The sequence below is a fragment of the Xiphias gladius genome, chromosome 5, assembly GCF_016859285.1.
Source record: "Xiphias gladius isolate SHS-SW01 ecotype Sanya breed wild chromosome 5, ASM1685928v1, whole genome shotgun sequence".
NCBI lineage: Eukaryota > Metazoa > Chordata > Actinopteri > Istiophoriformes > Xiphiidae > Xiphias > Xiphias gladius.
In genome coordinates, this window is record NC_053404.1 from 1,322,933 (window position 1) to 1,342,500 (window position 19,568).

General features: G+C 44.4%; 2 protein-coding genes across 4 annotated transcripts in view; one reads left to right on the forward strand and one right to left on the reverse strand.

Annotated features, from left to right (window-relative positions):
• arhgap29a (Rho GTPase activating protein 29a) overlaps positions 1 to 18,063 on the reverse strand; it is a 35,024-nt gene extending 16,961 nt beyond the window's left edge. Inside the window, exons 1-3 of one of the 2 annotated variants that reach the window (XM_040126488.1) lie at positions 17,800 to 18,063; positions 16,421 to 16,778; positions 2,294 to 2,437 (exon numbers count right to left, since the gene is read on the reverse strand). In XM_040126488.1, the coding sequence (XP_039982422.1) occupies positions 2,294 to 2,437; positions 16,421 to 16,688 (412 nt within the window). In that variant the 5' untranslated portion in view covers positions 16,689 to 16,778; positions 17,800 to 18,063. Of the gene's footprint in view, positions 1 to 238; positions 565 to 2,293; positions 2,438 to 16,420; positions 16,779 to 17,799 lie in introns of those variants that run through there. The other variant, XM_040126489.1, reaches the window with a different exon arrangement.
• The window catches only part of LOC120789647 (DNA-dependent protein kinase catalytic subunit-like), a 9,597-nt gene continuing 7,194 nt past the window's right edge, over positions 17,166 to 19,568 (forward strand). For both annotated transcript variants that reach the window (XR_005707428.1, XM_040126490.1), the window contains exon 1: positions 17,166 to 17,633. The gene's annotated coding sequence lies outside the window, so the exon portion shown is untranslated. The remainder of the gene's footprint in view (positions 17,634 to 19,568) is intronic.

Here is a 19,568-nt window from a genome sequence, read left to right on the forward strand (position 1 = left end):
TCCAAATCTTCCGAGGAAGACTGGTTCAAACAGTATCCTCACTTACAGTCCTACGTCTTTAGCCAGGCCCTTCAAAATCCATGCCACATAATGAAAATTGGCGAGCGCACACCCACCAATGCCAACCAAATACTAAGATGTTTCCTTTGTAGCTATTACACATTGCATCCCGGTTTTTTGGAAAGTGTTTCAAAAGAAGTATAGTGTGCAACAAATGGCAAAACTACCAATTACCCACCTCAAAAACAAGCTTTTCTTCTTCTCCTGTCAAACAGAAATAGGGCTTCTTGATCATGACTAGTAACCACTACTTGGAGGTGACTGAAATGCTAATTTTCTCTCCAAACACCCGAAATAATTACTTTTCTTTAGGGGCTGCAGCAATTTGTTTCTCTATGCAGCAAAAGGAAAAAAAACTGACAGAGAAATAAATCCAACTCAAAAATTCGTCTCTCTGATTCGGGTTAAGGCTTTGTCAGAAGGATGGAAAAAAAAAGGGTTTTGATGGGTCCAATGTCCATGGGGCCCTTGGAGCCCCCTTGTCAACCCCAGTGCAGCTACTGTAGCTACCACCATTCAAAGCACGCAACTCTCTTGTGCAGCAATATCTCCTCCTCTTCTGTCCAACCCCTACCCCCAACAGGACATCCTGAGGCTTGCTGGAATACAATGCCAGTACTCGCTCAGGCCCCAACCAGTGGTCCAAACATGGAAGTTACATCATCGGGGAAAAATGGTATTGTTTCACTGGAAAAGCACAACACTCACACTCGAAAAACTCATCAGCTGCAAAGTCCTATGCAGGATTCAGATCTAGGAGCAACTTTTCTTCCAATAAAGAGTAACACGAAGATGTAAGCAAGGCATGCAATTGGATATGAAGCCTCACAGGATGGAGAGAGTGACAAAACTATTTGATCCACTGTTGAGGTATATCTTAAGAATGTGATGAAGTGAAAATGTAACAAACTCCACTGTTCTTCCTTGGAGTCAAACTATACATTTTTAATATTTTTTTCTACCTGTAAAATTAGGTCAGAACAAAACTGAACAAAAATCCCCCTGGTGACATGACACACCTCCATAAAGAGTAGCATAGTAAAATCTCACATCTTAATGTCGTGTAACATCTAAAGCTTTGAGATTTGGTAGTGAAAAATACTGGTACAAGTGTACAGCTGATAACACCTTGTTACTGTGTGGGGGGCAAGCAGTGAGCAATTCTGGCCACCTAGTGGCAGAAAAGGTGTTATAGCATGCCTTTCTGCACATATGTGTAAAAGACTACAGCAAATTTACAGCTACTCTAAATGCTAAACCTGTTACATTATTTGCTATTCCACGCAGGCACTTCCTCAGAGATGTCACTATGCAGGTTTGAAAAACAGCTGCAATGACCCCTAACTTCAAAGGCTTCTATGGAAAGACTATTAAGCGATCAAATCTAAGGCTTCCCTGTGGAAAATGTCCACCTCTGTGCGTATCTATCGTGCATATATTGTGCACCATATTTGAATGCCACACCAATAGCTAAGTTCCTGCACGGAAGACGGGACTTACAGGTGTGTGATAATTTACTTTATGGCACACATGCCCATTAGTATGCAAACTCCTTACAAATATTTCAGTGAAGGTATGCTGCATTCATAGGCAGGCGTCACTCAGTTCCCCATGTCACCATTCCTTATTAAGTAAAAGCTTTAAAAAAGAAAAAAAAAAAAAAAACTATGCAGCCCCTCTTTGTCCCCCTTTGCAATGCAAATTGAGACGAGATATACTCAAGGGATTCTTGTATGAAAGCCAAGTTAAGAATTGACCCGCATGCCAGATCTTAATCTCAGAGAATGAGAAACTGAAAAGGATTCCTCAGTGTAGTTCCCTCTGGACTGGCAGACGAAGCACAAAGGACACCCACTTCTCTCTGCCTCTTGAATCAGGTATCTGACCCCCAAACATGATTTTCTTACTCTCTGTATGGGGTTTGAAACACACGCTGATGCATTTCTAAGCACTTGAGTGATTTCTGAACAGCTGCACTGCTATAAGAAAACTCCACTCAGAAACATTCCCTGGGAGGTTCTTTTTAAGACTAAGGGAGACAGTGTGAGAGAGAAGAGATAGTAATAGTGAATGTCCAGGAGCCAAAACTGTCAAGGGAGAAGGGGGGGATTAGATAAGCAGAGACAGAAAACAGACCAAAGGAAGAGTGGAGGAGTAGCTGGTACGTTTAGCAGGAAAGCTGTGAGTTATGTGTATGTATGTGTTTAAGGGAGAGCTGGACATCATGGCTCACCTTTGACCGTGGCGATGACGGTTCCAGCTGTACTGAGGATGTCCACCGAGTTGAGGCTCTGGTGTTTGCTGATAATGGCCTTTAGGACTCGTAGCAGCTCCCCGAGTCGCTCGTGGACCGCCTGATGGAGGCAGTCCTGGTGCTCTGGAAAGTGATGAGGATAGTTTTATTATGCATCTTGATGTATGCTTAACCTCCCTCCGTCATAAGATCATCTTGGTCATGTAAGTTATGTTCGGTCTACCTTGTAATAAACAGTGTGGCTGGATAGTGGAGTTAAGGAATGTCTCAGTACGTATGATACTGCTGGTAGCTGAAAAGGTGATAGCAGTAACAGATTTAGTGAAGCCTTGTGGTTCTGACTTGGGATTTTATTTACTACTTAGGCCAAGCCCTAACAGTAGATACCACTGCAAATACGAATGCTGGATGTGGCTAATTGTCTTGACTTGCAGCTGCGCTTCCTACAATCAAATAAATAAAAAGACCTTGTCTCAGCAGATCAATCTGTAACAGTACAATATTTCCAGCAATTCAAGGAACGTCTTTTAGAGAAGGCAATTTAAGTAGTTTTAGAACTTCTAAGCCTTACCCATCATGTCATACCGGGATTTTGAAAAAGTTTTATCCCCAGCAACAACCATTCTAAATAACAACCTTGGTAAAGACTGTGAAAACATCACCAAACATCCCGTAAGCCAAGTTTAATGGATAAGCAAACACTGTCTACAGTATCTCCAACTGAATGACATTATATCCTGTATTTCACTCTCCACTTTGAAACATTTCACTATCAAGCTCCAAGATCTCACTGACATTCACTACATTAACCGTTAGCCTTGTTAACCTTTGGCCAGTAGGATGATATGAAATCAGTATTGTCAGTATTATTATCAGTATTCCAGTGTTGCTCTGCCACAATGATGACAAGTCACTGCACAACTAACCAGCTTTGTTAGCTGTAGAACATGCTGTGCAGAAGCTAGAAAATACAGTTTTTCAAGGTACCATTTTATGAACTGTGTCTTCAGTCTGACAAATGCTTTAATTGCATAATCTGTTCTTTATTTTAACACCGAGGCTTAACAATGAATAATTCATAGTCTGCTGTGAATCCTAACCCGATTGGACCTAGAACCCGGCTATTTACAAATCTCCCGGCTTTAAATGAATGGTGCAACCTCACTGTCAACAGGATTACTACATGACATTCCAGCTTTGTCGGTTGAAAGGCTGAGCATAGCAGCCATGTCAGACTACTGACATCCATTCACAGCAGTTATAGTCAACACTGTAGCACCTAATGGTATGTCCAGGCAACTACACCATATAGCAGAGATAGCAGAGGAACAGCGCACAACTCAGCAAACCCGCACAGAGAACTAAAATGGTGCTAACCTGACAGCCAAGGGCATAAACAGACATGACCTACTGTGGTCCTTCTGCAACTAAACAGTTAGCTCGTCAGTTAAAAAGGTGCTATATGTACGTTTTTGCAATCGCTACATAGCCAGCGTTAGCATTAGCATTAACAGCTGTCCACTCACCAAGACCTTCAGCCACTGTTGTGTTCACAAGACAGGAGGTCAGAATAGGCCCTCTGGGCAGTGTTACGTCATCGGACTGATGGCAGATTGGATGCCATGGTGACTTACTTTTGCACAGTGGTATTATGAGATGGGCCGGGGCTAGCTGGCTAGCGTGCTAACTTCAGTAGAAGAAAAGAAGTGACAGAAATAGAAGCAAAACCAGAGTTAAAATCAGAATTGCTTTCCACCGCTGGAGACAGCTCTTGGTGAGTTAAGAAATGAAGGTTGATGCTGAACTCGCAACGTTTCTTCTAGACTGGTAAGCAAACGGCTGTCAATGCTAATGTCGGATGTGGCGATGGAACATGGTATCTCAGGTATTTGGTTTTGTGTACTAGATTAGACTTTACTAACAGTCATCACCATTTACAAAGGACAAAATTCTCTGCACTATCAAGTAACCTTGATATTGTGCTTTTGGCATGGCCGAGGAATGAGGTCACACATGAGACAACATAAATGAGTACGTGAACTAAAGTTAAGTTTTTTTCTTTTTTTAACTACTTATTAGAAAATGTAGCCTACTATGTACTACAGGGTAGTGTGACTGAGGTGAGGCTTTCCCCAACGATGACTGATACAAGAGGGAAATGAAGAGGCAAAGGGGGGGGAAAAACAAAAAAAAACTCTCTCTGCCCACTCTCTCTCTTCTATCACACAAACACAATATGGTCACACACTTACACACGTAATTGCCATTGTGACTACAACATGTCCCGGTACTAGGCTGTAATCACACAAAAATAAACAGTAGGCTGCTTGGCAGGTTGTTTTCATTTCATGTTTTAAATGTTACTCATGCTGTCATGTGCATAAATTGATTAATTTCAATAGCAGTATCTTGGTCAGATCTCCTTGCTTGCAACTTCTTGGTAAAATAAAAATTAAATTAAAAAAAAAAAAAAATGCACCCATACACACAGACACAAACACACACAAACACACACAGAATGAATACAGGCAGTCAAAGCTACATTTTGTGCTGACGATCACCCCTGGATTACCCCTTCATGGACGAGGGGATCAGAAAGACTTTAGCTGTCTCCCATTTTTGCTTTTATTCGTTAGCCCTCTTTTTTGGAGTGGGACAAATAGTGCCGCCAGTGGGGCTAATAATGCTGGGTCTGTGTGGCGGCCATGACAATGTTAGCTGAGGTCTGACCCGGAAATCCAGCCAACTGACCAGCAGGTGACAAGTTCACATTGACCAAATCAAAATAATAATCAAACAACCAGTATGAAGTGCGAAAAAATGACTAAATATGCAAGCCAAATTCACCCGCTAACTGTCAAAAAAAAAAAAGCTGTAACGACCACATGTGTGTGTTGTCTGTCTGTATGTTTCAAGCTTTCTTACACGACTCTGGCAGACCCTGTTTTTCCCTAAATCAATGAGACATAGCAGTCAAATTGTGCCAAACGACCATACATGCTGCAGCTTTACTGACAACTTCAATGCAGCAAATCAACAGTAGACCACTTAATACAAACCCAAAGACCTGGAGGGATTGAGTAAGGTGCAAAAACTCCAGGGGAAAAAAAACAAAACAAAACAAAAAAAACACCACAAGGAGGTCAAGATATAATTCCAGGTGAACAACAAGCACTTGCAAAAGATGTGCAAACAAACAAATCAACTTATCAAACAGACTGATTGAAACCCAGGACACCCCAAAATGATTACATAAGGAAAGCACAAATTCCAGACTGTTCCACTACCACTTGAGCTACTCCATGCCAACATGCCCTGTTTCTACTAGCTCGCCAAAAGCTGCTCCACGGGACCTGGAGAGTCCTGGCCTTGTCCATGGCAACCATCTTCATCCATCTTCATCAGATGTCATGCACAGCTCTTTCCAGTGCCATGGACCTGGTGGCTTTTGATGATGAAAGCCTCTTGTCCTTTTGTTTCAGCTGCCCAACTCCCCATGAGGCAGGAAAAGGGCCAGCGGTATGCTTCTGGCACAACCGCACATCAAACTGAGACTCAATACTTCTATACAATCAATGCACATGGGTGTATGGAGAAGGCTGTTCTCATTGATGGTAAACTGAATTATTTTGTTATTTGAAAAGTGACTAAAAGGAGTAAGAGAGAAGAACCGTGCAATTTGAGATTTTTAACTGGTATGGCATGTACGCTCCTATTCAGTTCCCACCACAAACCATTTAATAATACTGTCCCCATTTACACGGGCTCTATGTAAACAAAACCTCAAAGCAAAATACTTAGGTCTGCATTTAGAGAAAACACACATATGTACATTTAGTGTGATTATACGTAAAATACGAAACAAAAACAAACATTTTTTTAAAAATCCATTATTATAGTACAGTATTATTCTAACAATATTACTAGAATATTTATCCTTTACTGTTAACAGAGCCCAGTCTTCCCAAAGAGCTTATCTCTCACAAGCTCATATGGGGGCCCCAACCCATAATGATTTGATAAGGGTCAAAGTTTACAACGGGCTGCTTCACCCCTTAAGCCCTTAATTGGTCCTGGTCAGTTTAGATCCCATTTATGGACATCATGTGTTGAATGACGAAATACACACAATGGCTTAAATCATCCCCACACAGGCTATACCCCCCATTCACTGACCGAGTAACTGAATCCTGAGTCCTGGAGGCATCAAGTCTGGGCAAGCTAGAGGTTTATTAAGGACGAGCCCAAACCAAGAATGTCCACGAGACAGAGAGTCTTCCTTTGCAAAGCTCCATTGAAGCTTTAGTCGTCAATGGCGGCTGTGTGGCCTATTGGACCATCCTAAATGGAGGCTAATTAGCGAGACATTATGGCTGCATCCACCAGCCCAGCAGGACACAGGATAATGTACAGAGACTGATTATTTAACCCCTAAACTGCCATTCCGGGCGAGTGACAAAGGGAAGAAGACTCGTTCCCACCAGGGAGGGCCGGTTAGAGGAACATCAGAGTAGTGCATTTTGTTTGAGCACGGGAAAGAAAGTTCTGAGAGGACTTCTTCATAGAAAAAGCTGCAATGACAGAAGATGTTTCAGTGTGAAAATATTAGCTCAAGGCCGTCTGAAAACTGGCAAAAACAAGCAGGTTTCTGGGTAGATCAATCTGTTTTCCCCAGGGAAGACCACATGGACCTGCCACATTAAGCATTCATGGAACAATAAATCAAAGCTTTTAACTTTTCACGGGAAAGGTTTGGAGTGTGGGTGTGTGTATACGTGTGTGATAGGGGAGGAGTTCGGTGGGTATGGTAGTTTAAAAAAAAAAAAAAAAAAAAGGAAGGGGGTTGTGTGTGATTTGGGGTAGTACTCTCCCTTGGGATTTGTCCCAAATTTACCCCTGCACCCCACATCCCTGCTTTAGCGCGGGTTATGAGGGGAGGAAAGAGTGAGAGACATTCCTGAGCATAATAAGCCCTGGTGAATGAAGGCTACAGGGGGATCAGACTCTGATCCTGATGAGAAGGTCGTCACAGATCAGGAGCTGCTCAGAGGCTGCCAGCAACGCATTGCCAGGTTTTTACTTCATTAGCGTCATGGAAACCCAACATTCCAGCCTCTTGTTTGGGAGTGGGGACGGGAGTTGAAGGAGTGAGGGGTGGAGGGGGATCCATAATGAAAACATTGTGGGATCATTCACCATCGAGATGACACCTCAATACCAAAACACTCTGATGCTGCTCTGGAGCAGAGACTCTCCGACATTTACATGCAACAGACCTACAAACATGCAGACATAAGGCTATATACCCCCATTTGGTAGCATTTTTTCCTGAACATCTCATACAGCTAGAACATCACAGTTTGTTTGGTTTTTAGTACCCCACCAAAGTACAAGCCCCTATGCAGGTCCAATGTTAACCTGCAGGGTTGATACAATGGTCAAGCTTGGTTATTTCACCAGTTTTAACACAGAGTGCAACAGAGTTGGATCTACTGATATCACCCAACACATACTGCAACCGACTCGACAAGAGGTAGTTTCAGTCTGACTTGTAATAAACCCAAATATTGTGCAAGGAAATTATGGCACAATTGTAAGAACGGGCCACACCTGGAATGTACAGAGTCTCCTCACCACAGGGAAGCCATGCTCATCTGTTTTACATTCAGGGTTTTTACATTAGGTCTTTTTACGTTTGGTTGCTTTAAAAGATGGGTCATGTTTAGTTGTACAAAATTAAGAGAGAGAAAAATTTATGTTAGAACAAAAACAGGCATTTGTGGAGGCTCAAGCATTTCATGCAAAAAAATAAGTTTTTCATAATTGTAATACTACATTTGCCCACGATGTATGGACTACAATACAAGAAATATAAAGGGTTTTTTTTTTTTTTTGGGTGTTGCATAATGCCATCAGCGCTAAAAAAAGATGGTGCTGCTTTTTCTTGATGTGCACCATAAGGGAACTCGCTCACTTTCGGGACTTCGCTTGACTCTCTGAATCTCAAAACGTCCACTAGGGCCGGACACAATATGACTTGGCAAAATTCCTTTCGCTGTGACCTTGGTATGCTCAGTCATGCATTGCAAATGGGAGCAATGTATTATTTATGCTTCAAAACATTTGAGAGAACGGAGGGGTGCTTATTGCCACAAAGCAAGTGTGAAATCACTAAACATGTCACAACTGGGTCTGAAGAGGTCCGATCAAATGGAAGCAGCTCATGGCAGAGGGAGCTAAATGGGATGTTGGACAGGCTAGCCATGACTAAATTCAATCAAAATCTCTCAATGCGTTCTATTGAGTCAGACCACAGCTGGACATTCCAGCTACTCACCCACTAAATAACCAACTAGGACTCTGCAGTTGTTTCAAAGAAATTGTGCATTCATCAAAAGCTATGGTAAGGCTAGGCTTCAAGGGGCTCCTTTGAGACTTGCCCCCTTCTTCAAAAGACAAGCAACCAAATGTGGGTCCAATAATCAATCACTGTGAGACTCAATAACCTTTGTTTAATGGATTCTTCTTTAATTAGCTAGGGTGGAATGCCACATTCTTTCACATTTCCCTCTCACTAGTACAACATCTCACAGCTAAAAATGACCCTATCGTTTCAATCCAAACTTCCAAACTATTTGACCTAATATAAAGGGGGTTTTGCAAAATGGCTCCACTTAACCTCTAACACTTGTGCGGGGTCACTGCAATGGGTGGCCCATACATCCCTTGACATCCCTCTCCTCTAGATACTTCCTGTGGTCAGTGGCCCTGGTCCACCTCTGTCGACGGACCACCGGCGGTCCACTCTAAGGATCTGCAGATTACATGCAGCTGGTAAAAGGCAGGGGAACTTTGCCTTCCCAGACTTCTACGCTCATACCAAGGCATTCCCTGTTGAGTCGCCCTTTGAAGCTTTTTTTCCCATGACTGCATGCACAAAGAGCTGGCGTTTAAAAAGGAGCCCTTGGCTAGACACACAGCACCTTCCACCTAGGTGGGGGGCTTTTATGTTCCCACTCTTCAGGCAACAGCCTTTGTTAAGCTTGTTAGCTGTTAGCTCAGGAAACCAAAAGCCAATGAAAAATAATGCTCAATGAAGGCTGAAGACAGGAAATGCCTGACATTGAGTTTGACTAACAGAGGGGAGCACATGATACAACCACATATTCCAAACTTTAGTTATAAAGAATACACCCAATAAAACACTGAAAATTACCCTAAATTCCAAGGGTAAACTGGTAAAACGGTCCAACATCTCTTTCTAGTCAACAGACAGGTCTACCCTTGTATATTTCTCTCTTTATAAATTTGCATATAAATGAGATAGCCGGTGTGGAATGAAGAATTTGCGTTTCCCCCTTTTTCATTTCTCTTTGGAGCTGTCCGTCACAGTGAGGAAAGACAGGCAACCTTTCTCTCCAGATACCCCCCCACATCACCAGCACCACCACCGCCTACTGCTGATGCAAAGCTCTGAATTCTGGCATTTCAACTATGCTTTCTTTAAGAGAAATTCCAAATCCCCCCACCGTGCAACCTCTAGTTGGCAGCCAAACTGGTCAGACATTAGGTTGACGAGACCACAGTTTCTCCCCAAACTTGGTAATGTAGGCAAAGAATAATCAGCGGGCCAGGGAGTTGGAAGATCTGTCCAGAAAGTGCAGAGACAGGCCCCTTTACTACACCTGTCAAGGGGCAGAACTAGGATTTGAGGGGGCTGAGGTTGCAGGGCAAACAAAGCATTGAGAACAAGAGGACACTGTTCAGCTTTACTAGGCTCCTAATCCTGAGAGAAAGGGCTTTGTGTGCTTGAGAGCTTGCAAAGAGACATTCAAAACGCAATTATTCTCATAACTGTCAAGGCATTTAATTGACTCAAATGTACTGAACACAACGACTTTTTCTAATTCCAAGTATCTCTGAACTTTGGGTAACATCAAGAGTGTGAGGGACATGCGTTGTTTTTATGCATACAACTGGAATTCAGATTATAAAATAGAACTGGGACAAATATACCTAGCATTTCAAGAACACGTTCAGTTGGAGGATAAAGAAAATATGAAGAGTTCGAAAAGAAAACAAGGACACTGTGCTGTGTTCTTTTTTTTTTTTAAACCATGGTTACAAACAGGCCTTGCATGGGGGTGAAGGTATTCAGACTGCGAAGGCTATGCTAATCTCCACCCTATCAAAGATAATCAAAATTTTAATGCCATGGGGTCTCCTGCATTAAAGAGTCCTGTTATTAAATATGCAGATTTAGAGGCTCCTGATTTCTGTTCTAACAACTGGTGAGATGAAGAGAGACTATTTTTTCTAGGAAGCCATTAGTAGTTTTAAGTAGTCAATTCAAAACAGAGATAAGGGTATTGTTGCTTGTGTGCCGTGTGTTTTGGCACGTTCAATCCCACCTCAATAGCTCTGCTTTCCTCCCTTGCCCTCTCTACACCCCAATGGGACCTAATTTGAGTCTCTTAAAACAGGACAGAGTCCAGTTGGTCCTGGCTATGCTTCCCGCTCAGTCTGTTTGCCTTCACATCAAAAAGGGGCTCTCTTCCTTTCACCGAGAACAGTAACTGAGTTTCCTAAACTTACAGATTGTTGCAGACAAAGACAACGGCGGGTTATCCTCCTCTCTCCCATCAGCTCAATTGGCCTTTAACAAGTTATGAGCTGGACCCAGTGGGTGGCTGACCCAGTCACATGCGAGCATGCCCTAAGGTTGAGACTGGCAGAAAAACAAGGCCAATTATGCTGACTATAGCCCTTGCTACAAAGGAAACTACAACAAGAAATTGACAAGAGTTAGTGTAGAAGATGCAAAATTCCCAAGATGTCGCTCAAAGACTAGTGAACAATGAGGCTGGGGTACCTGCGCTGTGCCATGAGTAGCCCCAGTCAGTGCTTGTGATAACAGAAGTGGCCGAGGGGGTTTTCCAGGTAACCAGAACGGCATTGTAAAAGTCATTACTTACCTTGAAGACGTGTCGTAAACTCAGATTTGCTCTTTAATAATAAGCACAAAAACCTGACTAAGGGCAGTTGTTATTTTCCTGTAGATTTATAATCTACAGCCCATTCGCTGATGGACGAATATTTTAGGCCTTAGGTGCCATGCGTGTTTCGTGTCATCTAATTCATGTCTCCACAAAAATCACTTCCACACAATCATTACATTTAATCTTTTGATGGCAACTTGTTGAGTAACAACAAAATTTGAATTTATTTAGTTTATTTAAGTAACGATTCATATATTGTACTTAATCTATTGTTGCAAAAATTGCCCAAGAAACTCTTTCAGGTCGAACTTTTAAAAATCACAAAAAAAAAAAAAAAAAAAAACATACACTTTGTGTTTTATAAGTTACTGATAATAAATGGATATTAATTACAAACATGGCCAAAAATTAATTAAATAGAATTTCATAAATTTTGAAGCCATATAGTGGAAATATCTAAATCAAGTGACTGTATTAGTGGATGAATAGTTTGCAGCAGGTGTTTCAAAGTACAGGATTTCAAATGAATGCTGCCTATCCTAATTCTGTATTATTTTAATCCAATGCAGGGATAGAAGCCACAGATTCAGGGGCTGCTTAATCTTATTCAGAGGATAAATTTGCCATCTTTGTTGCAAAGCTTTAATCCAAGAGGGGAGAGGGGAGCTTTTCTCCTCACAAAAAGAAGGGGGTGCTGGTTAAATTATTTTAATTATCATTGTTATTGTTATATTTAGTCTTATTATTAACCATCTTATTTTAATTATAAGTTTTATTATTAAACCCATTATTATTATACATCTTTATTTGCTAATTGTACTGTGCTATGTCTCTCTCTCTCTGTCTCAATCCAGCCGGTCGGGGCAGATGCCCCCCCACACACCCCCACCATGAGCCAGGTTCTGTTCAAGATTTCTACCTGTTAAAGGGGAGGTTTTTCTCACCGCTGTCGCCGAGTGCTTGCTCACGCGGGAATGTTGGGTCTCTGTAAATATAACTATAAAAAGAGTCCGGTCTAGACCTGCTATACATGAAAAGTGCCCTGAGATAACCTCTGTTATGATTTGGTTGCTATATAAATAGAACTGAATCGAATTATATTAAATCTGGCGTCTTTCCTCTGAGTAATACAACAATATGACATATGGTATGTTGTGCCAAGTTCCATGTTTTGCACATAATTATAAGAGAACAAACGTGTGGACAAGACACTGAGATCTTCAGTATCGCCACGGCTTTACAGTTGGACAAAAAGCTTCAGCTTTGTATATAAGAAGCCTCCAGTATGAGTTTCTCAAGTCCAGCCCCTCGTCAGAACCCACAATCCTTAGCTTCTCATGTGTAGTGTGGGAATCCTGCAGCTCTGTCTTAGTGTGTGGCAAACATCGACAGCCTCCTGGAACAAAGCTTGCCCAGCAAAAACAGTGCCCATAACCATAAATCTTTCCAGAGGGAAGGAAGGAGAGAAACACACAAAGAGGGAGCTCCCTTCGGTTCCAACTTGAAAACAACTTACAAATCTTTAAGTGCAGTTGGGCTTTTAAACCTGACAAGTCAGCATCGTTTTGCCACCTGTATACGGCGTGCCGTCATCGCACACGTCGTGGCTTGCCACAAGGCAGAATTTCAGCTGATGATGCGCGGTACAATATATCAGTTCATGTTTGGTTTCCTCAGGCGGAGGATATAAATGGACCTGCCATATGTCACGATACTCTGCACTTTAATCCCGTTGGGGAAAAATCCAAAGATCTAAACCTAGCATGTCAACTAATGCCAAGACATTGTCTGTGCTATGGAACAAGGATCACCCAAAACAATTAAGGTAATGTAAGAAATCCTATAAGGCAGCTTAGCTCGCAAGATAAGTATACAGTATTAAATCGAAATCTTTGGAAATTTTACCTTAGGGACCGGGCTCCCAAACCACTGACCTAACTTCATCTACAGAGACGACTTTAAAGTAAGGAGGGCTAGTAGTCTTGTCCTCGGGATCATTTACAGTAGCTTTAAATATGGGCAAGTAAAAGAACCAGAACCATAAAAGGAACTTTTTGGAGGCAAGAAGAAGCTTGCAATGCTTTACAGTGGATCCTAAACCCAGTGGGATAGACTGTCTAAACAGAGCACAGTTACAGCTATTAAGAAACTCTGGAATGGTTAGTGAGAAGCCCAAGTAGGGCTAATTTTAGGCTGGTATTTCACAAGGGGTGATTTTGAATATAAATCACTAAAATAGCATTTAGGCTTTCTCTGAGGACTCACTTTCCCACAAAGCTTTAGCGTCTCTACTCAACAGACTTTTATTTCTCCACATTTTCACAGCATATTTCAACTAAAGGCTCAGAAACAAAGCTAAGAGGCAACTCGGTAAAGTTGAGTTTCAAATCAATGCAACAGCTGTACCATTTTGGTTTAGACGAATGATTTCAAGAGAAAACAGTTTCTCTGAAAATATTGTTTTCGTTCCCTGCTACAAAACTGTTACTCACTGAATGGTCAGGTGCATCTTTGTACATTACACAACACCTGTGGAACATTTTTAGTAAGTACCTGTTAATCATTAAAACCCAGAACCACACGTTCACTGTGAGAAGAGACTCCAGAACCCATACTGATTAACTGAGGACACTTATGACTCAGTGCTCGTGACACAGAGCAAAACATACCTCTGACTTTAGGAGGTGGGGGCATGTGACTCATACATTAACACTGACAATTTAAAACTGTGACTAACGAAGATGGAGTTGCGGTAAAAGCTTGCTTTTATGAATGCTCAATGCACTGCAATCCGTCCTAGAAAGACTGATTGAAACTGCGGCAGAATTAATTAGGAGGGGAGGGTTTGCAAGGGAGGGCCCAGAACTGGGGTCGGCCCATTAGCAGCAGCCAGGCTAGGGTAGTTTGAAAAAAAAAAAAAAAGAGGCCTTCCTCCGGTGTCAGTGAGCGGCCAGGGGTAATGAGAGGTCTGAACTATTGTGGAGTAGCCCTGCAGGAGACAACACGACCATCATTTAAAGAGGGATTTAAATCAGCACAAGTCAGTGCCTGCTCTGCTTAAGTCCCAGAGTGCTAAACCTCAACAATGATGCGCTGAAGATGTTTACGGAAAACAATCAGGAACCACCCGGGCAGGACCAACAAAATAAAAGCCTTTTTCCTGATTTCATTACACGTGACCGCATTCGGTAGGCTTCCGTGTGTTTAGCCGTATCTTGTTTGACTGAGGCAGTGGAGTAACGAGTGAGAAACACATTCATAAGACTTTTCCTGGAGTTTGAAAGTACTTCGAGCCACAATGGTCCCATTACCGCTTTCCTCAACGATGAACAGATCTGTTTACCGCTTCGTGTTTATGTTTTCCCAAATCTGCCCTTTCCTGTAGTTAGCCAAAATAAGCCGTCCAATGGGAATACTCTGTTTGACAATCACGTGTTGGCATCTCAGTGACTGCCTTTGCATAATTGAGCCTGTGCTGACTGGGCCTGTAAATTATGTGCAGTTACATGAGCAGCAGAGCGGGCTGGCACTCACTGAATTATGTTCGTCATGGGGTTGTTGTTATGGCCGTCTAAAGTACGATGTCACTCCTACACACGGTCTATGCGACTATATTTTGGAGAGAACGCAGACTATAAACCGGTTTGTTAATGACAGGCAACAAGAGCAAAATGTCCAGTATGACAGCTATGCAACCTCAGAACATGGCAAAAACCTAAAGCAACAAACAACATGCAGATATAAACAGGTCATTAAAGAGACCGAAATCCCTAGCGAGTTTGTTTGGTCACACACCCAGCCGGTCAATGGAAAAGTAGAGCTACCCAAAAGCTCAAAGTATACTTCTTATTTGAATCATGTCTTTTTCTGCTCCATGAAGCTGATTCTCTGCTTTGGTCTGGGGCCTTCTGACAGGTCACTGAAAAGTCTCTCAGGCTTCAAAAAGACTCGACTGTTGCAAGTCATGCTCTCCACACTTCTGGCCTGTCCAGCTGCGTCCAGCCCCTTGACTGAACTCTCCAGACACACACAAAAAAAAGCTCGGGTACTGCATATCTCAGTGGTAAAGGCGGAGGGGCCTCACCAGCCACTGCATGGCTCACCACATGCACCTCCACCTCATCTCACTCAGACCATCCTTTCCAGCTTCGGTCTCCTACAAACGCCAAACGGAGGCACGGGAACGTAACAGCCACCCACGCTGACACGCACAGTCACACAGACAGCGGTTTGTCTCAGCCCCGTCTCTGCACTTCCCTGTGGTTTGGAAGTTTTATCCCTTTTATCACTGACAAAGTGAAACCTATCAATTAGTGGCTTACTGAGTGTTCCATTGTCTATCAAAAGCCCGAGTACCAGACGTTCCTGTTGAATGCTGCTGCTGCGTCGTCAGAAAAATTCTTCGTGTTCAGAAGAGACTACTGGATGCACATTATTTTCTACTTCACAGAAGGGAACAGGGAGTTCAAGAACCCAGCTAGAGACAGAGAGATAAGGCCGGTTGACTGACCGTGCAGCCAAGGCCACGGCGGGACAAAACAGGTAGATAGGTCTGGGACTGTGTACACTGTGGTGAAAGCAACAGTGTGTGCACAAGAGTTGACTGGCAGCTACATTCCATTATAAATCCCTTTGGCTGTGCTTACAGTATTCCACTGTTTTTTTGTTTTTTTCCTCCCCCTCTACACTGCCAGAAGCTCAGATTTAAAAAAAGAAAGTAGACATCTTCTTTACGAGCCAAAAAAATGACAGCGTTTAGCCGCGCGGCTGTGTTCGGGTCATCGCAAGAAACGGGGAGACGAGACGACACTGCCGATACGTGGAAGCACTCGCATGGGTGACTTACGGAAAAGCCAGCATCCACAGTGGCCGGCTGTCGCGGCAACGAGTCATTAACCGCTTACGTCCAACAGTGTGAATATAACCGAGGGGGTTTCTTTCCAAGCCAAGCGTGAGACATCAGTACCTCAAGAAAGTATTGTTTTGTCAGGAGATGATGTCGTGCTCGCCGCTTTTTAATCATCGGCAGAAGAAGAAGCACCAAAAACACAGCGTGTATCCTGCCACAGTCCCCCCCAATGCCAGCGTTGGCTCTTTCCAGACATACCTTTGGAGTTGAAAACTTCTTTGAGTTGCAGGAGCACATCAGCAAACTTGCGCACGTCGCTGACCAGCTGCATGATGTAGTTTGGGTCTGAGGCAGGGGCATCTGGGCTGTCCGCGCTCACCGGGCCACCCTTGGAGGCCCTAGCGGGGCCTGCTGGACCCGAGCTGGAGCTAGCGAGGCGGGAGATACCTAGGGAGAGTTTGGTTCCGCCGCCGCCTCCTCCTCCTGAACCTCCACCAGTACTCTGGCGCAGCATGGCAGCCAGCATGTCTCCTTGGTCTAGTGGCCCTCAGGCCCGGTGACTGCGATCGGCTCCCTTCTCAGACCCGGCGCTGCGCCACAACAGGGATGGAGGATGCTGCCAAGGAGAGAGAAGACCTTTAATCCTGACAAGAGGCAACTGCAATCACATGACATTACTGACTCTTTCACATGTATGACAGCTGGGCTTTGGCAGGACAGAGACTCTGACGGCAACAGCTAAAACCGGACAGGTCTTCATCCTGCTTCAGTTGGACTCTAGATGAAAATGCGGTGTGTAGTTGGACAGCTCCCGGACCGCGCCGCTGTCTGCCCGCGGCAGTTCGCAAGCACGGCGCTGGGGGTCATTTGGTCAAGTAGCCGTCGCAGTTGCGTCTGAGTCAACGACGCAGACCGCGACCAGCCGCTGCACATCCTCATCTACCTCTCTGCAGCGGCCCCTCAGCCAAGGCGTCGTGCGTTACGCGGGTTTACACTTCGATGAGCCGGTGTCTGAAACTCAGGCCAGACTGTCTACGTTGTTTAGACGGAAAGAGATGAAAACAAACGAACGAACGACGACCGGCCACCGACGGCCCATCCGCAATCTCCCCGCGTGCAGGTCATTAAAGCGCAACACCACACTTCCCTTTAAAAAAGCACAAAACCCGATGATTCCCCGATTCCTGTTAGATAGGAGAAGGTGGATTTAAACCGAGCTGAAACCGCCGGATCGTTAAGGTCCAGCGGGTAATTCGGCGTCCATAAGAAGCCAGCAAGCGACACCCTTTTAGCTTAAAATCTGGACTCTCAGAGCCGGACCGCGGCCACGGTCGGAGTTTCGGTCGGGAGAGTAACCCGGAGAAAAGTCTGAAATCAGGAGTTTTACACGCACGGGACACGCCGCGGGGACGGGGCGTGTGGCGAACCGATGCGGTCTGAGCCAGGAAGAGGTCTGCGGTAACCAGAGCAGGTACGTGCGACCACACAAGGCACCGGTACAGTTCCAACTCAAATGTGACCGGAGTCAAAAGCGACGGCGCTGCACCGTCTCTCTGCACGTTAGCACGGTTACTGAAATGTCGGGTAAAGAGCAGCAGTTTGCTTGTGACTAGCGTTACTCAGACGAGATCACACACCTGCCGCGGGGTCCCGAAACATTGCAGCCGAAGAAAAGTGCCGGAGAGACGGATTAATCCGGGCAACGCGGCGCTGTCCTTGTCCTCCACAGCTGTATCCCAAACCCGGTCTGTCCAGCTCCGCTCCGCGCTGCTGAGTCGCCTCCTCTCCCCGTGGGACGTTGGCTCTGACTTGTGATTAGCTTGCCTTTGTGTGTGTGTGTGTGTGTGTGTGTGTGTGTGTGTGTCCAGTCCCCCTTTAACAACAGGTGCCTGGGGTTTTCAAGTTGAAAGCCCACCACATTAAAACGACCAACCTCCTGTTATCCCTTTCAAAATAAATTTCCTGGCTAGGAATTCACAGCAATCTTTTGTATGTCAGTGTATTGGTGTAACTTTGAAAAGCCTTTTGTTCTCTTTGTTTTTTGTTTTAAATTAAAATAAATATATATATAAAATCCAAACTAAAATGTGTCCAATCGAGAGGCCTCCTCACATCCTCGGATAACATGGACGACTTAAACGAGGCCATCACAAACCCAAAAACGTTAAACGTTCCGGTTGTGACCCGTGATCCTCAGTCAAACAACTAGTCCTGACGTGAGATCCTTCTCAACCACTTGGATGAAAAGCCCACGCATGCAAGCGGACGTGTGAAGCTTTTATTCTGAACTCAAACTCTCTCAACGTCCGGTGATTTTGCGGTGGCCGTGACCTTTTCCAGCGGCGTGTCGCGTTCGCCTGGGTCGTAAATCCCTGCGCCTCACACTGGGGCCTGCTTGAGTAGCACGTCTGTGCTGCGGGCGCATTCAGTTCGTGCTCCCCTGCCCCCCGTTTCTCTCGGAGCAGGAAACCTCTGGACGTGGAGACGTAGACACGCCGCTGTCTGTCCTTCTAAAGACTGAAGTGGAGTGGTCTACCTGGGATCTGCACCGGTACGACCGAGCCACATCCAGAATCTAGACAATTGCTCCGCCACTACAAGTCAAAAAGGTGTCTTTCTACACCAGAGCCCGGTTTTGTCTGATGCTTGTGACGGTGTCGTTTCCACCTGCACCGTCTGCCAGAGTAAAGCCTACACAAAATACCGACTCCGCATCCACGACCCCGACGTGAAAACAACTCAACTCTACATGGCAAAGAAAACCCCCTTTTTCCGGAGACTCGGGGTAGCACACTGCCCGTTATTGACACCTGCTGGTAGAAGCGACGCAGTGTGCGCAGCGGTGCAGCGTCTGCAGCTGCGCCTAATGCGCCGGACAGTACGCGCTCCCTCTCGAGCTGGACGAAATGGCTGCAGCGCGACGTCCGGCAAGAAACTCGTTCAAGTCTTTTGGAGTCGGAGAAGGAGGCGGGAAACGTGCAGGATCTCGCCTGACTTTCTGACTTCATGTCGGAATATATTCACTGTAAACCAAATACATGAGCATCCTCTGTCAGACCATGCAAGAAATGACATGTGCGGCACAATTATACATTTCAGCTTCATTTCACCTGGACTTAGTATCTGCCATGTGCCTTAAAGGTACAGAAATCCAGCAACCAAAGCGTGAAGTTAATTGAAATGTTTAATAATGAAAAGTGAAAAACAGTAATTGATAAATGAAAAGCGGGCTGGTCGGTGCTGTTGCTTATTCACAGCAGGTCGCCCCCCAGGTCGAAGCAGCAGAAAAAAGCCCTTGCGACTGTCTCGAAGAACTGTTTGACACATCCCCCCGTCATGCCGTCACCTGTTGCAGTGACTTCTGAAAATGGGAAAGAAATGCGTCGTTAGTTATTTTAAAGTTCAA